This window comes from Denticeps clupeoides, chromosome 19 (assembly GCF_900700375.1).
Source record: "Denticeps clupeoides chromosome 19, fDenClu1.1, whole genome shotgun sequence".
In the NCBI taxonomy this organism is placed as follows: domain Eukaryota; kingdom Metazoa; phylum Chordata; class Actinopteri; order Clupeiformes; family Denticipitidae; genus Denticeps; species Denticeps clupeoides.
The window spans coordinates 13,411,884-13,427,051 of NC_041725.1; the positions used below are offsets into that span (position 1 = coordinate 13,411,884).

A 15,168-nucleotide genomic window follows, 5' to 3' on the forward strand; every position below is an offset into this window, starting at 1 on the left:
TAAAGGACATGGACAAAAATAAGATTACAATAAATATGACAATTAAACGTGTTCCCTTTGCGGTAAATGGTTAATAATTCACTATCGTGTCCATCCGAAATTAGTATCTTAAACTTCCATGCATATTGTTTGAGAACGAGGAACACGCAACTGGAGGAAATGACTCGTTCGCTGAGAAAGAATCGGTTCCGATCGTTCGCGAACCGGGACGAGAACCGATTGCTGTGTCGTCAGTTCCGCTTGCCGAGGCAGAGTGGAGGAGAGATTTGCATTGGGACCAGGAGATTGTGGATACAGTCGATGGTCATGCAACGCTCAACAGACATTTGATTAAAATACATTAGGTGTCACATACTGAGTATCTTTTTGGACACGTGGGTGTCTGCCGCGGTGCGATATTGACAGTGGTGCTGTGACCGGATCCGGACACTGGACACAGGTAGAGCAGCATCCCTATTCCCTTCTGTCTGTATCAGCATTGCTGCTCTTGCCAATACCCTGACCGAAGGCACTGCTAACAAGACTGGTCATTTTAGGTTTTTCTTTTCATGACAGTGCTTATTAATGTCGGTGTTTAGCGACAGTTTTGCATACTGAGAATGTTATACATTAGCAAAATTGGTGCATTTGGAATCAGGGAGCATCACCGATCTGACGAGACGGAATGGCATTTATCCTCTCCAGTCAGCAGCTCCAGGTAGCGTTAGACAGGGAGAAGAGGACGTAGAGGGAGTGTGTTGCCAGGTCGTTGAACGCATCCTGTTCTCTCCGTTGCCTGACTCATTTTTGTGCCGTAGTTGAATCATCTTCATTGAAATGGCTTCGCTTTAACACGAAAGATAATCGCGGGCGCTTTCGAACGCCATTCGTCAACTCCCGTTGTCTTTATTAAAAACTCAGATTTTGCGTGAACGCGGCGAACCTGGCGACCCGTGGTCGGGAGGGAGCGGGCAGCCTCACGTCCTGCAGCGCAGATGGGGGTGTGACGTGTCCCTGCGCTGGGTCATTTCCGGCCGGTCCAGCGACATTCCTCGCGTCATTTTGACTGGTGTTAGGTGGCTTTTACCCCAGCTGTTAAACTCATTAAGCATTAGCACAACAATGCCGAAAGTATCAGTTGGATAACAATAATGTTATAACATTATAATGGACCGCGCCTGACATATTAGACCCAGACACACTTTGTGTACAGGGACAGGTTCATCTGCCGGGACTATTCTCCCATGCCTGGTTTGTTGGTAGGAGTGCATAATAATTTACATTTACATTTACAGCATTTATCAGACGCCTTTATCCAGAGCGACTTACAATCAGTAGTTACAGGGACAGTCTCCCTGGAGCAATTTAGGGTTAAGTGTCTTGCTCAGGGACACAATGGTAGTAAGTGGGATTCGAACCTGGGTCTTCTGGTTCATAGGCGAGTGTGTTACCCACTAGGCTACTACCAATAATAATATTACTAATGATAAATTGTATTTATACAGCACTATACATTGTCCAGATTACAAAGTGCCTGCATAATTTGAAATAAAAGAGAGAAGAAAGAGAAATAAATAAATATATTGTTACATAGACTAAAACATGCTAAAAGCCCTTATGGTGTCAGGTTTATCCTTCAGTTGTGTGATTAAAAAAAAAAAAGAATATATATATATATAACATTTAGAAAAAGATTCATCGTGCTCTGACTTTCAGGAACTCGTCATGACCGACAGCATTATGAGTAAAGCGGCCACTATGGAGATTCCCATTAACAGTAACGGAGACTCTCGGACCTTGGCAGAGGACGATGGCCTTGAGCAGGTCTGTGTTTTTCTTAAGGTCTTTCTGTGTCTTGTCTGCGCCTCTCCGTTATGTATCAACTACTGTTGTGTGCAGAATATGTGTTGGCTTCTAATTTGTGATCCTTCTCATTTTTGGTTGGTTTGTCAATGTGTCTTTGTGTCTCATTTTTTGCACAGGCTACAAAGATTCATTGGAACTTAGATGAGAAGGTAGGCCAGGATAAGAGAGAGTTCAGTGCGGGATCAGGGTCACTGTTCCCATGGTTACCTCACAGCGTGTGTGTTTTGGTGCTTTATTAACCTTGTCAAGGTTAGAGGTTGAATGAATTAAAATGAATTCATCTGATTTGAACAATCTAGACCTCAGGATGATGTTCATAATAACATACATATTCTTATATAAACTAATCTTTAGAATAAATATTTAAAACTGCAATCATCTGCCAGCATATATGTATTTACATAATATTTTACCAGTTTTTTTCAAAGAACTTCTTAAAAAAAATTGTCTATCGGTAGAATGCCATGTATTGCATCCCTTAATTTGATGCTGATCACCATGCAACGCCTGAAATAGATGGGAATAGAAGAGTTCTGTTTCATTTGCTTTTACATCAGAATCACAGTTTATGTACCATCCCACTTTTTTTTTTACTTTACTGTACTAGTCGTCTTTTAGTTTTATTTGCAACAGTGTTTGTTTTGCATGGTTACTGCAAAGAAATGTTAATCATTAATTTAAGAGGAAAAAACAAGATCCATGGTTATGTCTATGTTTCAGATGCATTTGATGTTTATTTGTGGTGATTTATATGATTAATAATCTGAATGTTCGAAGGCCAAAATCTCTTTTTCATGGTAACATTTTATTGTCGTTTGTTTCATTAAACCAGCATAATTTAGTTATCCAAAACATGACATTTGCATGACATTTGGAATACTAAAATTCAAAATAAAGTTATTAAGTCATTATTACTAATATTAATTATTACGTACTTGATATTACTAGTTATTATTTACTATTATTATTTGTGAGTTGTGTACAATATATATAATAAATATAATATAATAAATTCTACATTCCACGTATAAAGTGACTTGTACAGCAATATAGTATGTTTTTTTTATATTTCAGGTGGTTATGTTTTCATCTGTACCCCAAACAGATACTCAATTTGGTTTTGTAGATGGGACAGTTGTCCTTAGCCTTAGTCAGTGTTGTATCATAGTTCTACCAGTAATTGCAGTTTATTGGGCAGACCTGACCAGCCTGGTGTCTTTCGTTCAGGACCTGCAGCAGGTGATGGTGTCTGGGCCTAACCTGAACGAGACCAGCATCGTCTCTGGTGGCTATGGAGGCACTGCTGAGGGCATAATTCCCACCAGCTCCATTAAAGGTATGTTCACAGTGCTCAGTGTGGCTCGGTTGAATCAGTGACATTCCTGCTATGCCAGCGGCAGTCTACTCTATCGCAGGTCCATCTGTTATACTGATCTCACCCCATTAGGGAAATAACTCCAGCTGCTCGTTGACTGGTGTCTGAAATTCTTCTACCCAGGGTAATGGGGTCCCACATCAGTGTGATACTGATCACTGCCATTTTTATAATTTGCCGCTACCATATGTAGTGGTATTATCTTGACCACTGTCTGTAACTTCATTGTTACATACTGTACCATTTTGTTACATGACACTTTAATTTTATTTAAGTGTTCAGGACATATGGAATGAGCTGTTGTGTTTTTCTTTTATGTTTTATGTTGTAAGTGGCAGCCCTGCACTGATTGGAAGTTGCTACTAATACGTGCCGTATACGTTCATCGTTATATATTGTACCTTTTCGTTATATGACACTTTCATTTGAATTTTGAAAACCGCCTCATCAGGGCCTACCATCCTCTTCAACCCTGACTATCTGTGCAGAAGACAAGCAGCAGCCCCCAACTCAGGTGGTTGAACCCCTCCAAGGCTGCCTCTTTCTTCCGTTTATGTAATTTTTTTATTACCTGTCCAGCTGAAATGCTCTTTTTCTTTGAATGTAGAGCAGAAGATGTACCCCGTGTGCATGGTTAAATACATTTAATCCAAACAGCATGACCCGAGTTCAGCATGGACATCATTCACCTGGAAGAATTGAGAGAATACACTTTTAATAACTGACATGTATAATCATTTTCTTGAGTTTTATTAGCTTTGATTATATCGTCACTCTTCATTGTATTGTATTCCCCTCTTCTCTCTCTTTGGCTGATGCCTCTATTTATTTGCCATATATCTGTTTGGTCTGCACACTCGCCTGAACGTTTCCTGTTTTATCATTTCCCCAACTGCACCCTAAACCACCTTCATTCATTCATCCCATGCCTCTCCCTCACCACCCTGCACATGCTCATTTCAGACCTGCGCTCCAAATGCAGGGGTATCCCACCCAGCCAGTCGGCCACCACCCGGATAGCCAGTCAGGCAGAGCAGCGCCCAGGTATCATTGGGGTTCAGACACCCCATCTCTCATCCTGTCCCTTCCATCCCACAGCATCCCAAATATCTAATTGCCCATGGGAGTTAAGGTATGGCTCCAAAGATATAAGACAATAAGAAATCCATAAAAGAATCAATGCAATGAAACTGAAGAATATTAGTTTTTGGGACAAGCACCATCCTCATGGACACCTGAAATGCGCACACCAAAACTTGGATTTCTGTTTTTTCTCAGGTCCCAGCATGCACCATAGCAACAGCAACCCTTCAATGACTGAGGAGGCAACTCGTGGCATTGCAGTGGAGAAGTTTGACACCATGAAGAAATGGAGTATCAACACATATAAGGTGTGTGAAGATGTGAAATTGTTGTGTAACACTCACCTATGAACCACAAGACCACAAAGTCACAGGTTCAAATCCCACTTACTACCATTGTGTTCCTGAGCAAGACACTGTAAGTTGCTCTGGATAAAGGAGTCAGATAAATGCCATAAATGTCAATGTAAATGAAAAAAATAAGGAGATTGTATCTCCTTTTACCTGTTTTCACCAGTGCACCAAGCAGATGTTCTCTGAGCGTTTTGGCCGTGGCTCGCGCACGGTGGACCTCGAGCTGGAGGCACAGGTCGATGTGCTGCGAGAAACCAAGAGCAAATACGAGAACATCCTGAGACTGGCACGCGACCTTACCAACCACTTCTACAACATGGTGCAGACCCAGCAGGCCCTGGGCGACACCTTCGCAGACCTCAGCCAGAAATCCCCTGAGCTGCAGGTATGTCCACCACTCATCTGCCCATACAGTGTTACCCATATTCAATCATTTTTCTTGCGAAGGCAGAAAACACTTAACATTCAACCGAAGAAAAGTCTTTATTAATAGAATTAGTTTGAGAAAATCAGACCTTGAAGTCTACCCGAAGTTCTCCCTAATTATTCTGTATTTGTTAGTCATTGGTTCTGCTCTGCTGTTAATGGTTAATAGGGTCAGCAGACTCTTTAGAGAAGCTGACACTTCTGTGAAGGCCGTGTTGCACGCTGCAAGTGCTACAATGTGGAAGATATGTAAATCATATCCTTTACATAGATAATGCGCGTGTGTTGTAAAATCCAGCCGAACCGAAATGTGTTGGGTTTTTTTTTTTTTCGCAGGATGAGTTTGGATACAATGCGGAGACGCAGAAGCTGCTGTGCAAAAATGGAGAGACTCTCCTTGGTGCCATCAACTTTTTTGTGTCCAGCATCAACACACTGGTGCACAAGACCATGGAGGACACACTGATGACCATAAAGATGTATGAAAATGCGAGGTAGGCAGATAAGCGCTTTTAAAATGAAGGCCAATTTTATTGTACTGGTAGTAAAGAGCTGTTCATCACTGTAATGAATTGTTTGTGTGTGTGTGTGTGTGTGTGTGTGTGTGTGTGTGTGTGTGTGTGTGTGTGTGTGTGTGTGTGCAGACTTGAATTTGATGCGTACCGGGCAGATCTGGAGGAGCTGAGTGCTGGTCCTCGTGATGCGAACACTATGGTGCGGATTGAGTTTGCTCAGCAGCAGTACCAGGTTCAGCGGGAAAAATATGAGCGACTTCGCAGTGACGTCTCCATCAAGCTCAAGTTCTTGGAGGAGAATAAGGTACTTTCATCAACAGATCTGATGATTTTCTCTTATACAGGCTTAGCACATAATCGTTTAAGAACCATTCTGAGTGCTCTCCTGTCCTCCAAACTCTCCTTCCTCAGGTCAAGGTGATGCACAAGCAGCTTCTGCTCTTCCATAACGCCATCTCAGCTTACTTCGCTGGCAACCAGCAGCAGCTGGAACAGACGCTCAGACAGTTCCACGTAAAGCTCAAGCCCCCCGGCTCCGACAAGCCGTCCTGGTTGGAGGAGCAATGATCCCCACCCCCCAATCCCCAACCTCTGTCTTGCAGCTAGACCCAAACAGAGAGCTGGATTGGCAGAGCAATGGATGGAAAATGCGGGAGATGAAGAGAAGGCTACATGTGTTGTATATAGAAACTGAGTTAACTGAGTATTGATTGCGCAACATGGAGGAGTCCCACCCATAATCTGAGACTGATCTTCTCACCTTCTCTTCATTTTCGTTCTTTCAGTGTTTTATAAGCCTTTTCATTTTGGCTGTGTTACCTGCCTGCACTGCAAGACGATCTGCACCCAGTGCGGTGGCACTCGAAGAGCTCCTGAATCATATCAAGATATATCACTTTTGTATGATTGTGGAAAATGTAGGTCTTTTTTTTTTTAGCAAGCCCAAGATAGAAAGTGTTGGGAAAGTCAAAAAAGAATGAGTGACTTTATTGCATGTAGATGTTAAAAAGATGATGTACTGTGTTTTATGTTTTGAAGACAGTATGGCATTCAGCAGCGTTGACTGTGTATCAGATTGTTTGTTAAAATGAGAGTAAAGATTATAGCCAGAGATGACCTATTTAGTATTTGGGAGTAAATTAAACTATCTTAACGTATCATTTATTTATTCTTTTGGAACATCGTAGTTATTTTTGTCACTGAGACTTTAATCTCATTTCTTAATCTCAAATCTTAAAGGTAAAACACCAGTAAGGCCAAGAGTACTTAATATATAAAAAAACATATATATAGTTTTAATTGATATCAAGGTCCTAAATGTGTCTTTTTGCACCTTGGGGACACTTCAGGCCATTCCCTTTCACACGGCTCAGAAAGTAACGCCACAGGAGGCTGTGTTGTGAACTTCAGCCACACTGACTGGTCCATGAATTAAATCCAGGCTGTTGTCTTTGCTGGTCTAATCTTGGCCGCCCCGTTATGGGCCTTTCAACTCGTATCGATTTGCACATCTTATCTGGTGACTTTTGTAACCTGCTCACCACCATGGCTGATTAAGTACATTTTACACGCAGGTCGGCAATGCACCTAAGCTCATGCCATTTTTTTTTTTTTGTCTTACTAACTTGGTTCACGTTGTTGTGCAAAAGTAGGGTCCTTTTAATGTGGACAAGCTGCGAAGCACTTCCTCTTTTCATGGGCGGAATGTATTTCTCTTACCTACATGGTCCAGCGGTTCAAGGGTTGTGTTTCAAAGACTTGACAAAATGGATATATGTCACTGATATATGGATCTAGCACTGTCCCACTGTCCTGTTAAACGCCTCAGCGTTTGCATCGATTGGATACCATCAGTACTGGCTTTCGGGTTCGTTCTGGGGTTTTCTGTCAGCAGGTATGCGTACGATTGCCGCCTGCTTGTGGAGAAGCAAATACGCTGCTGTTTACGCAGAGACTAATGGTCGACACTGTTTGCTGGGCTTTATTCACTTCGATGTAAATGTACCGCACCATGACCATTCATTTGACTGTTTGATTCATGTTGTTGGAAGACGAAAGGTTTCTTAAGCGTAATCGTTTGCATACAATCTATTTTTTTAGGCTGGTGTCTATGATATGTAAATGTACAGTGAGGCCAGTATCCCCCTCGTGTGTGTACTCTGTCGTTGTCCCACGGCCCGAATCCCACCTAACTTGACAAGCAGGCACTCGCTGCTCAAATGGAATTAAAAACCTGTCGTATTTTACAGTGTCGTGACGGTTTTCTTTCGCTATCTCCCCAATTATTGCACAATCAGGAAACCGGGGATCTTGAAGGCCAACAGCAGATTATCACGAGTGTACGGCGGGCAAACAAGATCCAACTTCAGAGGAGCTTCATAGATCTGCTTCAGCACAACATACATGCTGTTTTTAAGGGGTTAACTTCGATTGTAACACATCATTCCGGGGTTCTGGCAAGTCGTCTAGTCTTCATAATCCTCATACATGAAGAATTTTCTAAGTTCAGTGGAACAATAACACGTTCAGATGTTGAAGGTTCTTAGTCATCCAGGTCATGGCGGCCCAAAAAAAATGAAGCCAAGTGGACTTGGTTCTCGTCCGTCTTCGAGCGACTTAAGAAGTCCATGTGCGCTCGTTTTATTTTTTTTATTTTTTTTGGACATTCAGATGCCGCATTGTTGAATATATTATCGACGCTGCCACGGCGCACGGCCCGATGGGGCAACCGAGTCCCCTGCTCGGCCAATCGATTAGACTTTGCCGCGGTGAGGGAGGGAGGAGGAGGAGGAAGAGAGGGGAAGAGGAGGAGGAGGAGGAAGAGGAGGAAGAGGAGGCGTCGGCGCGGCTCAGGACGTTCCAGGACGTTTCAGTGTTTTTTCGGCGCTCAGAGCGGCGCCCCCTCCCCTAAAAACACACCTCTTAACAGGTACGGCTTTTTTTTTTCTTCTTTTTTAAAAAAAAAAATCTTCCTCCTTATTTATTATTTTAGGATGTATGTACTTCTGTAATGTAAAACGTGTGCATTAAATCCCATTTTACAGGGGAAAAGTATGCACGCTCAGTACTCCGTGCGTTGCGTAATAGTTCACGACGTTTGCCATTTTTTTCTTAAAAAATAGACTTGTTCAAGATAAGGAAAAAGAAAAATAGCTGCTTGCATTGCAATGCTGTGCCTCTTTTTACACCTTCCAGCTGAACCTCTGTTTTGTCTGCTCTGAGAACCTCATGCTTCGGTTTTAACGCTTTGGTCCGGACCCGACCTCAATGGATTTGTAATAAAAGCCCCATTTCATCTAGATTGACCAGAGGCAATGTCCCCTTCACCACCGCCGCCACCTCCGCCACCACCGCCACCACCGCCACCACCGCCTCAGCCCCCCGCTCCTCCTCTCCTGCCCGGCTTCGGGCAAATCACCCGGGGTGGAAATCGGGCCTCCAAGATGCGCAACTTCAACTGGGAGGCCATACCCCAGCAAAACGTGCTGGGAAAGCGCAACATCTGGACGTCGGAGAAGGCGCGCAAAGACTACGAGCTGGACACCAAGGGCATGGAGGAGCTGTTCAGCCACAAGGACCAGAACCGAGCTCAGGGAAAAGCCTCGGCGCGCAGGAGCGTCCACGGCAAGCCCGCCAGTCCCCAAGCATCTGAAGTGGTAAGCCTGGCCGTTCACTGTCACCCCGTTGAGCGTTCCGCACAATTTGGTGATTTTACAGTCCTTGACTGGTTGAAAAATATGCTTAACAAGCTTGGTCGGGGTGGTAGTAGTCTAGTGGGTAAGACACTCGCCTGTGAACCAGGAGACCCAGGTTCAAATCCCACTTACTATCCCTACTGTCCCTGAGCAAGACACTTAACCTTAAGTTGCTCCAGGGAGACTGTCCCTGTAACTACTGATTGTAAGTCGCTCTGGATAAGGGCCTCTGATAAATAATGTAAATGTAAATGTAATGTAAATGGTTGGCTTGTTGAGGTGGATGCGAGGTGGAGATGTTCATCAGGTTACCGAGAAGACCCTTGAAGTTTACAATATGACCCGTGTTACCCGTGTCCACTTTGCCCCAAAGCTTCTCCTATTTCTTTCTCCATTCGTTTTTTTTTTTTTCAGTGTTTCCTTGTGTGCCGAAAGGGCCAAAGTGTGGCAGCAGTAGGGCCCGCTGAGATTTTGGGGCGAATTAAGAAATACATTTTATTGTTGTAAATTATTGTGATAATGACCCTGACGTCCAGTAAACGGATACGAGTAAAACAACTGAAAACATCTGTACCAACTGGAGACTACGTGCACCAAAAGGCTGTTTGATGTACGAGCTAAGCGACTCATTTGGCCTGTTCTCTTGTCCTGTTTGCGAAGGGAGGTGTAGCTTCCCTATACTGTGCCAAGTTATTTGTGCACAGTCGACGGACATTGTCGCGGCACTTCCTCATTCGAGCGTGTAATGTGGCACGAGGAGATTTGTAAAATGCCATGTAAATGTAGATGCCAGTTTTTGTGCATTTGAAGGTCATACATGATCCGTTGTCCGTCAGGTTCTGCAAAGCATTGCTTTCACCAGCGTTATTGAGATGATTCTCCTTGTAAGTCGCTTTGGATGAAAGCGCCTGCCAAGTAAAGTAAAGTAAAGTGACTGATTATTTTCATTGTTGTTTAGGATAGAATTACTCTTTTTCAGTTTTGTCTTGAACCCCTATGTCTATTAAGTTTTAAGGGTAAATAACTTAACATTTTAGAAAGGCCAGTATCTGATGTGAAATTGCCATATAATGCATGCATCTTGTAATCTACTAACATATCTTAATCAGTAATGAATATTACTCATTCTGGTATGGTTCTCATCAGGTGACCATTTTGAATTCTAAGAAGAATATGAACATTGGGATTTTTCTGAAGCAGTTTAAGCGGTGAGTGGGTCTACTATGACTATACAGATCGTTCTAGCGAACATGCTGCTCAATGAAACAAAAGTATTGAAAGACAAATGTGAAGTAGTGCAATGTAATTTAACTTCCTCAGAGTCAGTGATGCTGAACTGTCTGTGTCTGTACAGGCTCTTTCGAAACCCGATGAAATCTCTAGAGTTGCATATTACAAAAAGTACGTACAAAAAAAGCACAAATACGATTTTCTAGCCTCGCATCACAATATCGCACTTGACTCTGTCGGTCAGGAGACTTTTATTTACCATGAAAGTGTATTGGGGAGCTTCTGCAGTTTGAACTTGAGACGCCAGTTGAGTAAGTTGTCTCTGGCATGCCGGGACAAGTTTAGATATTTTCCGTGCTCGGGTGTGTTGCACAGATACAGCTCCAATCCATAATCCTCCCATTTGGGTGTCAGCGGATTAATGATTTCCGGTGTGGTGTGTCATGATTTGCCAATGCTGCCCAGCATCTTGCATCTTCTGAGGGAGGGGCATGTTTTTTTTTCGTAGGAGAGTGCCCGACTTGGTGGAGGACATCATCCAAGGAAATAAGGAAGGATTTGGAGTGGGGAAACTCAAGGAGTTGTGCAAGCTATTACCCGAGGAGGGTGAGGTATGTTATATCTTTCCCAAAATGATGTCATGTGCTGTTGCATATGAAGAGCTATGAGTGCCAAAATTAAAAACATGAATACATCAGTAATTAAATCATTTAACATCCAGTCTTACCCATCAATGTAAGTAAATACCTTTCTAATAATAAATTCATAATAAATGTTATTTATTCTTTGCCATTTTAAGTAATTCATAACATTTTATTTATTTTTGGTATTGATGTATTTATCTATTTAGTTTTGGTACTCATCGAACCTGGATAATGGATAATGACAGTGTAAATACCATGTCAATTCCATGAAACATTCATTGAGTGTCTGTTGCAATATGTGTATATTGGACAGGTAAAGCAGCTGCTTGCTTTTAATGGAGACTTTTCTTCACTCTCTGAGGCTGACCAGTTTATGGCACGTCTTGTGAAAGTTCCATGGTGGGTGTTGTCCTATATACGGCCATATAATTTTTTTTTACAGGGTATATGCTTTGCATATTTTATTAATTTGATTAATATTTAAGAATAAAGAGCAGTTGGGTAATCTACTTTCAGTCATTATTTAGTGTCGCATTAGTGTCCTATATACATAAAGACATATTGTGCAGTAATGTGTTCAGTATATTCACCTTTTTCTCCCATTCCCAGCTATGAAGAGCGTCTCAGAAGTTTGGTACTGAAAGAGGAATTCCCCCCCTTCATGGATGAGCTTAATCACTCCATCACCACCCTGACTCAAGCTGGAAAAGGTAAAGGCAAGAACCAAGCGCAGATATTACACACATCCACTTTTGCTCACATATGCACAAAGTGGTGATTTTTTTTCTAAATATGAATTTGGCCAAATGTTTTACTTTAGTTACTACAAAAATGTACATTATGTATTGCGTTGTCATTGAAAGAGCTGATGGAATGTGTTGATCTCCACTCCGTAATACGACTGGTTCTTCAGACTGGCAACTACATGAACGCTGTGAGTGAAGTGATTGAACTATATTTTTTGCATTTGTTCCAATATAGAGTGTTCAGGCTTTTATACTAAATGTTCGTAGGGTAGCTATGCTGGGAGTGCTGTTGGCTTTCGAATGACGTCTCTCTTGAAGTTAGCAGACACCAAAGCGAACAAGCCAGGCATGAACCTGATGCATTATGTTGTCATGGTAACGTAAAAATAAAAAATACAATATTGATTTCATGCAATAAATTGCTCTGGGGTAATAGTACATTAAATAACTGTGTCATTTCCTGTCATAGCAATCTCAGAACATTGACATGGAATTGCTTCAATTTCCTGAGCAGCTTAAACATATTGGTGATGCATCCAGGTATAATGTAAATTAATAATTAATACATATTATTTCTAATAGTCTACAAACCATATAATGTATCTATTACAGTGTAATTTATTTGTTGATGAATTTAAAATCTTTTTTTTTTTCAGACTGAACAAACAGGAAATTGAGTCAGAGTTTCAAAAGAAAGTTAAAATGATTCAACAGGGAAAGGTAGAAGCAGAAAAACAGCAGGATCTTCTGGAACAGATGGAGGTGTTCCTGAAGGTTAACACTGCAGTTCTTCACAGCATACTTCGCTGAGGATTTGCTCCATGACTTATTCTTATGCCGCACTTGCTTCTTTATCCAGAATGCAGAGTCTTGTCTGGCTGAAGCTGAGACCTCCTTTCAGAATCTGGACTCTGTGACTCAGTCTGTGGCTGAGTACTTCTGTGAGGACCCCAAGCAGTTCAGACTGGAAGAGTGTTGCATTATATTCCACTCATTTTGTGGAAAATTTTTACGGGCTGTACAGGTAAGTCTCATTTGTATTTTTATTATTTTTTTCTAATTTGCCCCTTCGGACATGACGGCACATCAATTAACCTTGCAGTTGTACTGCATTTTTGTCTCTTTTGTATCCCACAAACAGTAGAACTTTCTTTTTTTTCTATAATTAGATCTAACTATATTATTGTTTTTTCCCACAGGAAAATCAGGAGCGTGAACTGGCGGAAGTCAGGAGGAGACAGAGGGAGAGGTTACAGCAGTCCATTAAACGCCGTTCTACTGCCACATGCTCTTTAAGGGATAAGGACATGGAGGGAGTAGCTTTAGAGTCTGTTCTGCAAAATTTCCTCAGCCGCCACAACTCGCGCAGAAGACCCGCAACTCCTTCTCCCCCTGGTGGCAGCCAGGCAGAGATCACTGACAAGATCCCTGCAGAGAAGACCTCTGGAGAGGAAGGAAGGAGGAGTCCCAAGATGTCAGAAATTCAGATAAATGGTTGGAACTCACAGAAGGAGCAGACCAGAGCCTCACAACGGTCTCTAAACAAAGAGAACATTGAAGTGAATATTGGCCTGGATAACGCTTCCCCAAACTCTTCAAAACTACCAGAACATAAGAACTACACTCAGACTTCCAGGAAGGGCAGCTGCGCACTGGCAGATGATGAGAACTGTCAGGAACAGGCTCAAAAACTACGGGAGGTGTCACGCAAGGTTCTGCGCTACCAGAACAGTCGAAGTAGTGTCTCTTCTGCTGACCACCCACTGGACCTGCAGTGGTCACCCAGTGGTGTTGTCGTGTCACCAAGGCAACGTACCTTTCACGAGGACAAGGAGAGGCTGCTGAGTCAGTCACATGGGGAGGAAGGGCCCAAAACCAGCCTCCAACACCGATTCCTCAGAACCAGTTCCAGCAGCCTCAGCCGCCGACACACCCTCACCATTCCCCCAAAAGCCAGCAAGGAGGAAGCTAATGATGAAGATGTGTGGATTCCTTCTCTTGAGACTATAACTGTTAATCCAGGGCTGGGAAACATAGGAAAGATGGCGTCTCTGGACGTCGGTCTGCTTACTCCAACACAGGCCACTTCAGGACAAATAGAGAACTCCAGTAAACCCCACATGGTTAGTGTCTCCAGTAGAACCTTAGAATTGCCAGACCTTCCCAAGAACTGTCTTGAAACAACAGAAAGACAAACCACATGTAAAGAAACTGAGGCAGCTGAGTCTGTAAAGGATAATCAAAGACCAGGAAGCCATGAAAGCGATCAGCAGAGCGGTGCTAAAAGTATCATTCTGTCATTCTTTAGACGTTTGACAGTGAAAAGGACTACAAGTAAGCCGGCCACTGAATGCCAGTAAAATGTTAATCCATAAATGCCTCAGATTTACCAAGAAAAAAAAAATCTGTGATGACTTCTATGTAGTTATGACTCAGATATTAATATAAGCAGTTAATACTGGGATTAATGGAGACATGGAGACATTGTTGGTCACTAGTTGTTGAGACAGAGTCACTAGTTGTTGAGACAGACCCTTTCTGTATGTGTTGTAGATGGGCAAAGTTTAAAACAACATTTGTTCTTCACGAAATGTTTAGAATGTAAAATAACTTCAAAAAACGCTGCTAATGTGTGTGTTTTGTCTTGCCATGTCTTAATGTACACATTAGGTGGCAGTATGCAGCAAGGATTTTTTGTGATTTAAACTCCAAACCATAATATTCCTGGCAGCAGTTATTCCATGTAAATATTGTTTTAGTATTACCCAGATTGGAATATTAATTTTGGCATAGAAGTACAGTGCTTTTGAGTCATTTTAATGCACATTTAATGTACATATGATTCATACACTGAATTAATTATGAATTCTGGTAACATTCTCGCCGATATGTAAATTAATGTCATGGTTAAAATGGCCGTTAAGGATTTTTTTTAGTGGTAATAAACTTGGAAATGTAAATTTTCATCGTTACATAAAGATTGTCCCCCTCAGTTACTGTACAAGCTGCTATGGGAGACTGACGGGAGATTTCTACCATCTGGCTGCAGCTACGCTGGATGCAGTCTCCATGGCAACCCCCTCTCTCATAATGAGATTCTGAAATGACTGACTTTGCCTTGCCTACCCCCCCCGCACCCATCGGCCCGCCCCATCTGCACACAATGCCTGACCCCCGCAACAGAGCAGCCTCATTATCCCGTCGCACGGTGCTGTAACCCCGCTCCTCGCGTTTTATTGCAGGACTGTTCTACCGA

At 42.4% G+C, this 15,168-nt stretch overlaps 2 protein-coding genes across 12 annotated transcripts; both read left to right on the forward strand.

Annotated features, from left to right (window-relative positions):
* Positions 1 to 211: 211 nt before the first annotated feature.
* Positions 212 to 7,843, forward strand: arfip2a (ADP-ribosylation factor interacting protein 2a). 9 transcript variants are annotated; one of them, XM_028962958.1, is made up of 11 exons: positions 212 to 439; positions 1,696 to 1,803; positions 1,962 to 1,994; positions 3,073 to 3,181; positions 3,672 to 3,734; positions 4,184 to 4,264; positions 4,499 to 4,611; positions 4,820 to 5,041; positions 5,419 to 5,576; positions 5,727 to 5,901; positions 6,009 to 7,843. In XM_028962958.1, the coding sequence occupies exons 2-11, from the start codon at positions 1,705 to 1,707 to the stop codon at positions 6,162 to 6,164; spliced, it is 1,209 nt and encodes a 402-aa protein (XP_028818791.1). In that variant the 5' UTR covers positions 212 to 439; positions 1,696 to 1,704; the 3' UTR covers positions 6,165 to 7,843. The 9 variants fall into 9 exon arrangements, with proteins under 9 accessions (XP_028818791.1, XP_028818794.1, XP_028818792.1 ...); XM_028962961.1 differs by lacking the exon at positions 3,672 to 3,734; XM_028962959.1 differs by lacking the exon at positions 1,962 to 1,994.
* A 357-nt stretch (positions 7,844 to 8,200) lies between these two features.
* On the forward strand, positions 8,201 to 15,168 carry fhdc4 (FH2 domain containing 4). Of its 3 annotated transcripts, none has more exons than XM_028962356.1 (13): positions 8,201 to 8,526; positions 8,793 to 9,253; positions 10,439 to 10,500; positions 10,647 to 10,693; positions 11,031 to 11,128; positions 11,480 to 11,565; positions 11,776 to 11,876; positions 12,030 to 12,100; positions 12,180 to 12,287; positions 12,382 to 12,452; positions 12,569 to 12,686; positions 12,772 to 12,936; positions 13,112 to 15,168. In XM_028962356.1, the coding sequence occupies exons 2-13, from the start codon at positions 8,912 to 8,914 to the stop codon at positions 14,270 to 14,272; spliced, it is 2,430 nt and encodes an 809-aa protein (XP_028818189.1). In that variant the 5' UTR covers positions 8,201 to 8,526; positions 8,793 to 8,911; the 3' UTR covers positions 14,273 to 15,168. The 3 variants fall into 3 exon arrangements, with proteins under 3 accessions (XP_028818189.1, XP_028818188.1, XP_028818191.1); XM_028962355.1 differs by having other exon boundaries at positions 8,898 to 9,253; XM_028962358.1 differs by lacking the exon at positions 10,647 to 10,693 and having other exon boundaries at positions 8,898 to 9,253; positions 11,031 to 11,133.

Excerpts from the sequence above, each read along its gene's own strand:
- fhdc4 (XM_028962356.1), top strand. The coding sequence starts at position 8,912 with ATGTCCCCTTCACCACCGCCGCCACCTCCGCCACCACCGCCACCACCG. Across the intron at positions 12,687-12,771 it reads AGATGGAGGTGTTCCTGAAG|AATGCAGAGTCTTGTCTGGC; the intron begins GTTAACACTGCA and ends TTCTTTATCCAG. Across the intron at positions 12,937-13,111 it reads AATTTTTACGGGCTGTACAG|GAAAATCAGGAGCGTGAACT; the intron begins GTAAGTCTCATT and ends TTTTTCCCACAG.
- arfip2a (XM_028962957.1), top strand. The coding sequence starts at position 2,926 with ATGTTTTCATCTGTACCCCAAACAGATACTCAATTTGGTTTTGTAGAT. Across the intron at positions 4,265-4,498 it reads TCAGGCAGAGCAGCGCCCAG|GTCCCAGCATGCACCATAGC; the intron begins GTATCATTGGGG and ends GTTTTTTCTCAG. Across the intron at positions 5,042-5,418 it reads AGAAATCCCCTGAGCTGCAG|GATGAGTTTGGATACAATGC; the intron begins GTATGTCCACCA and ends TTTTTTTCGCAG.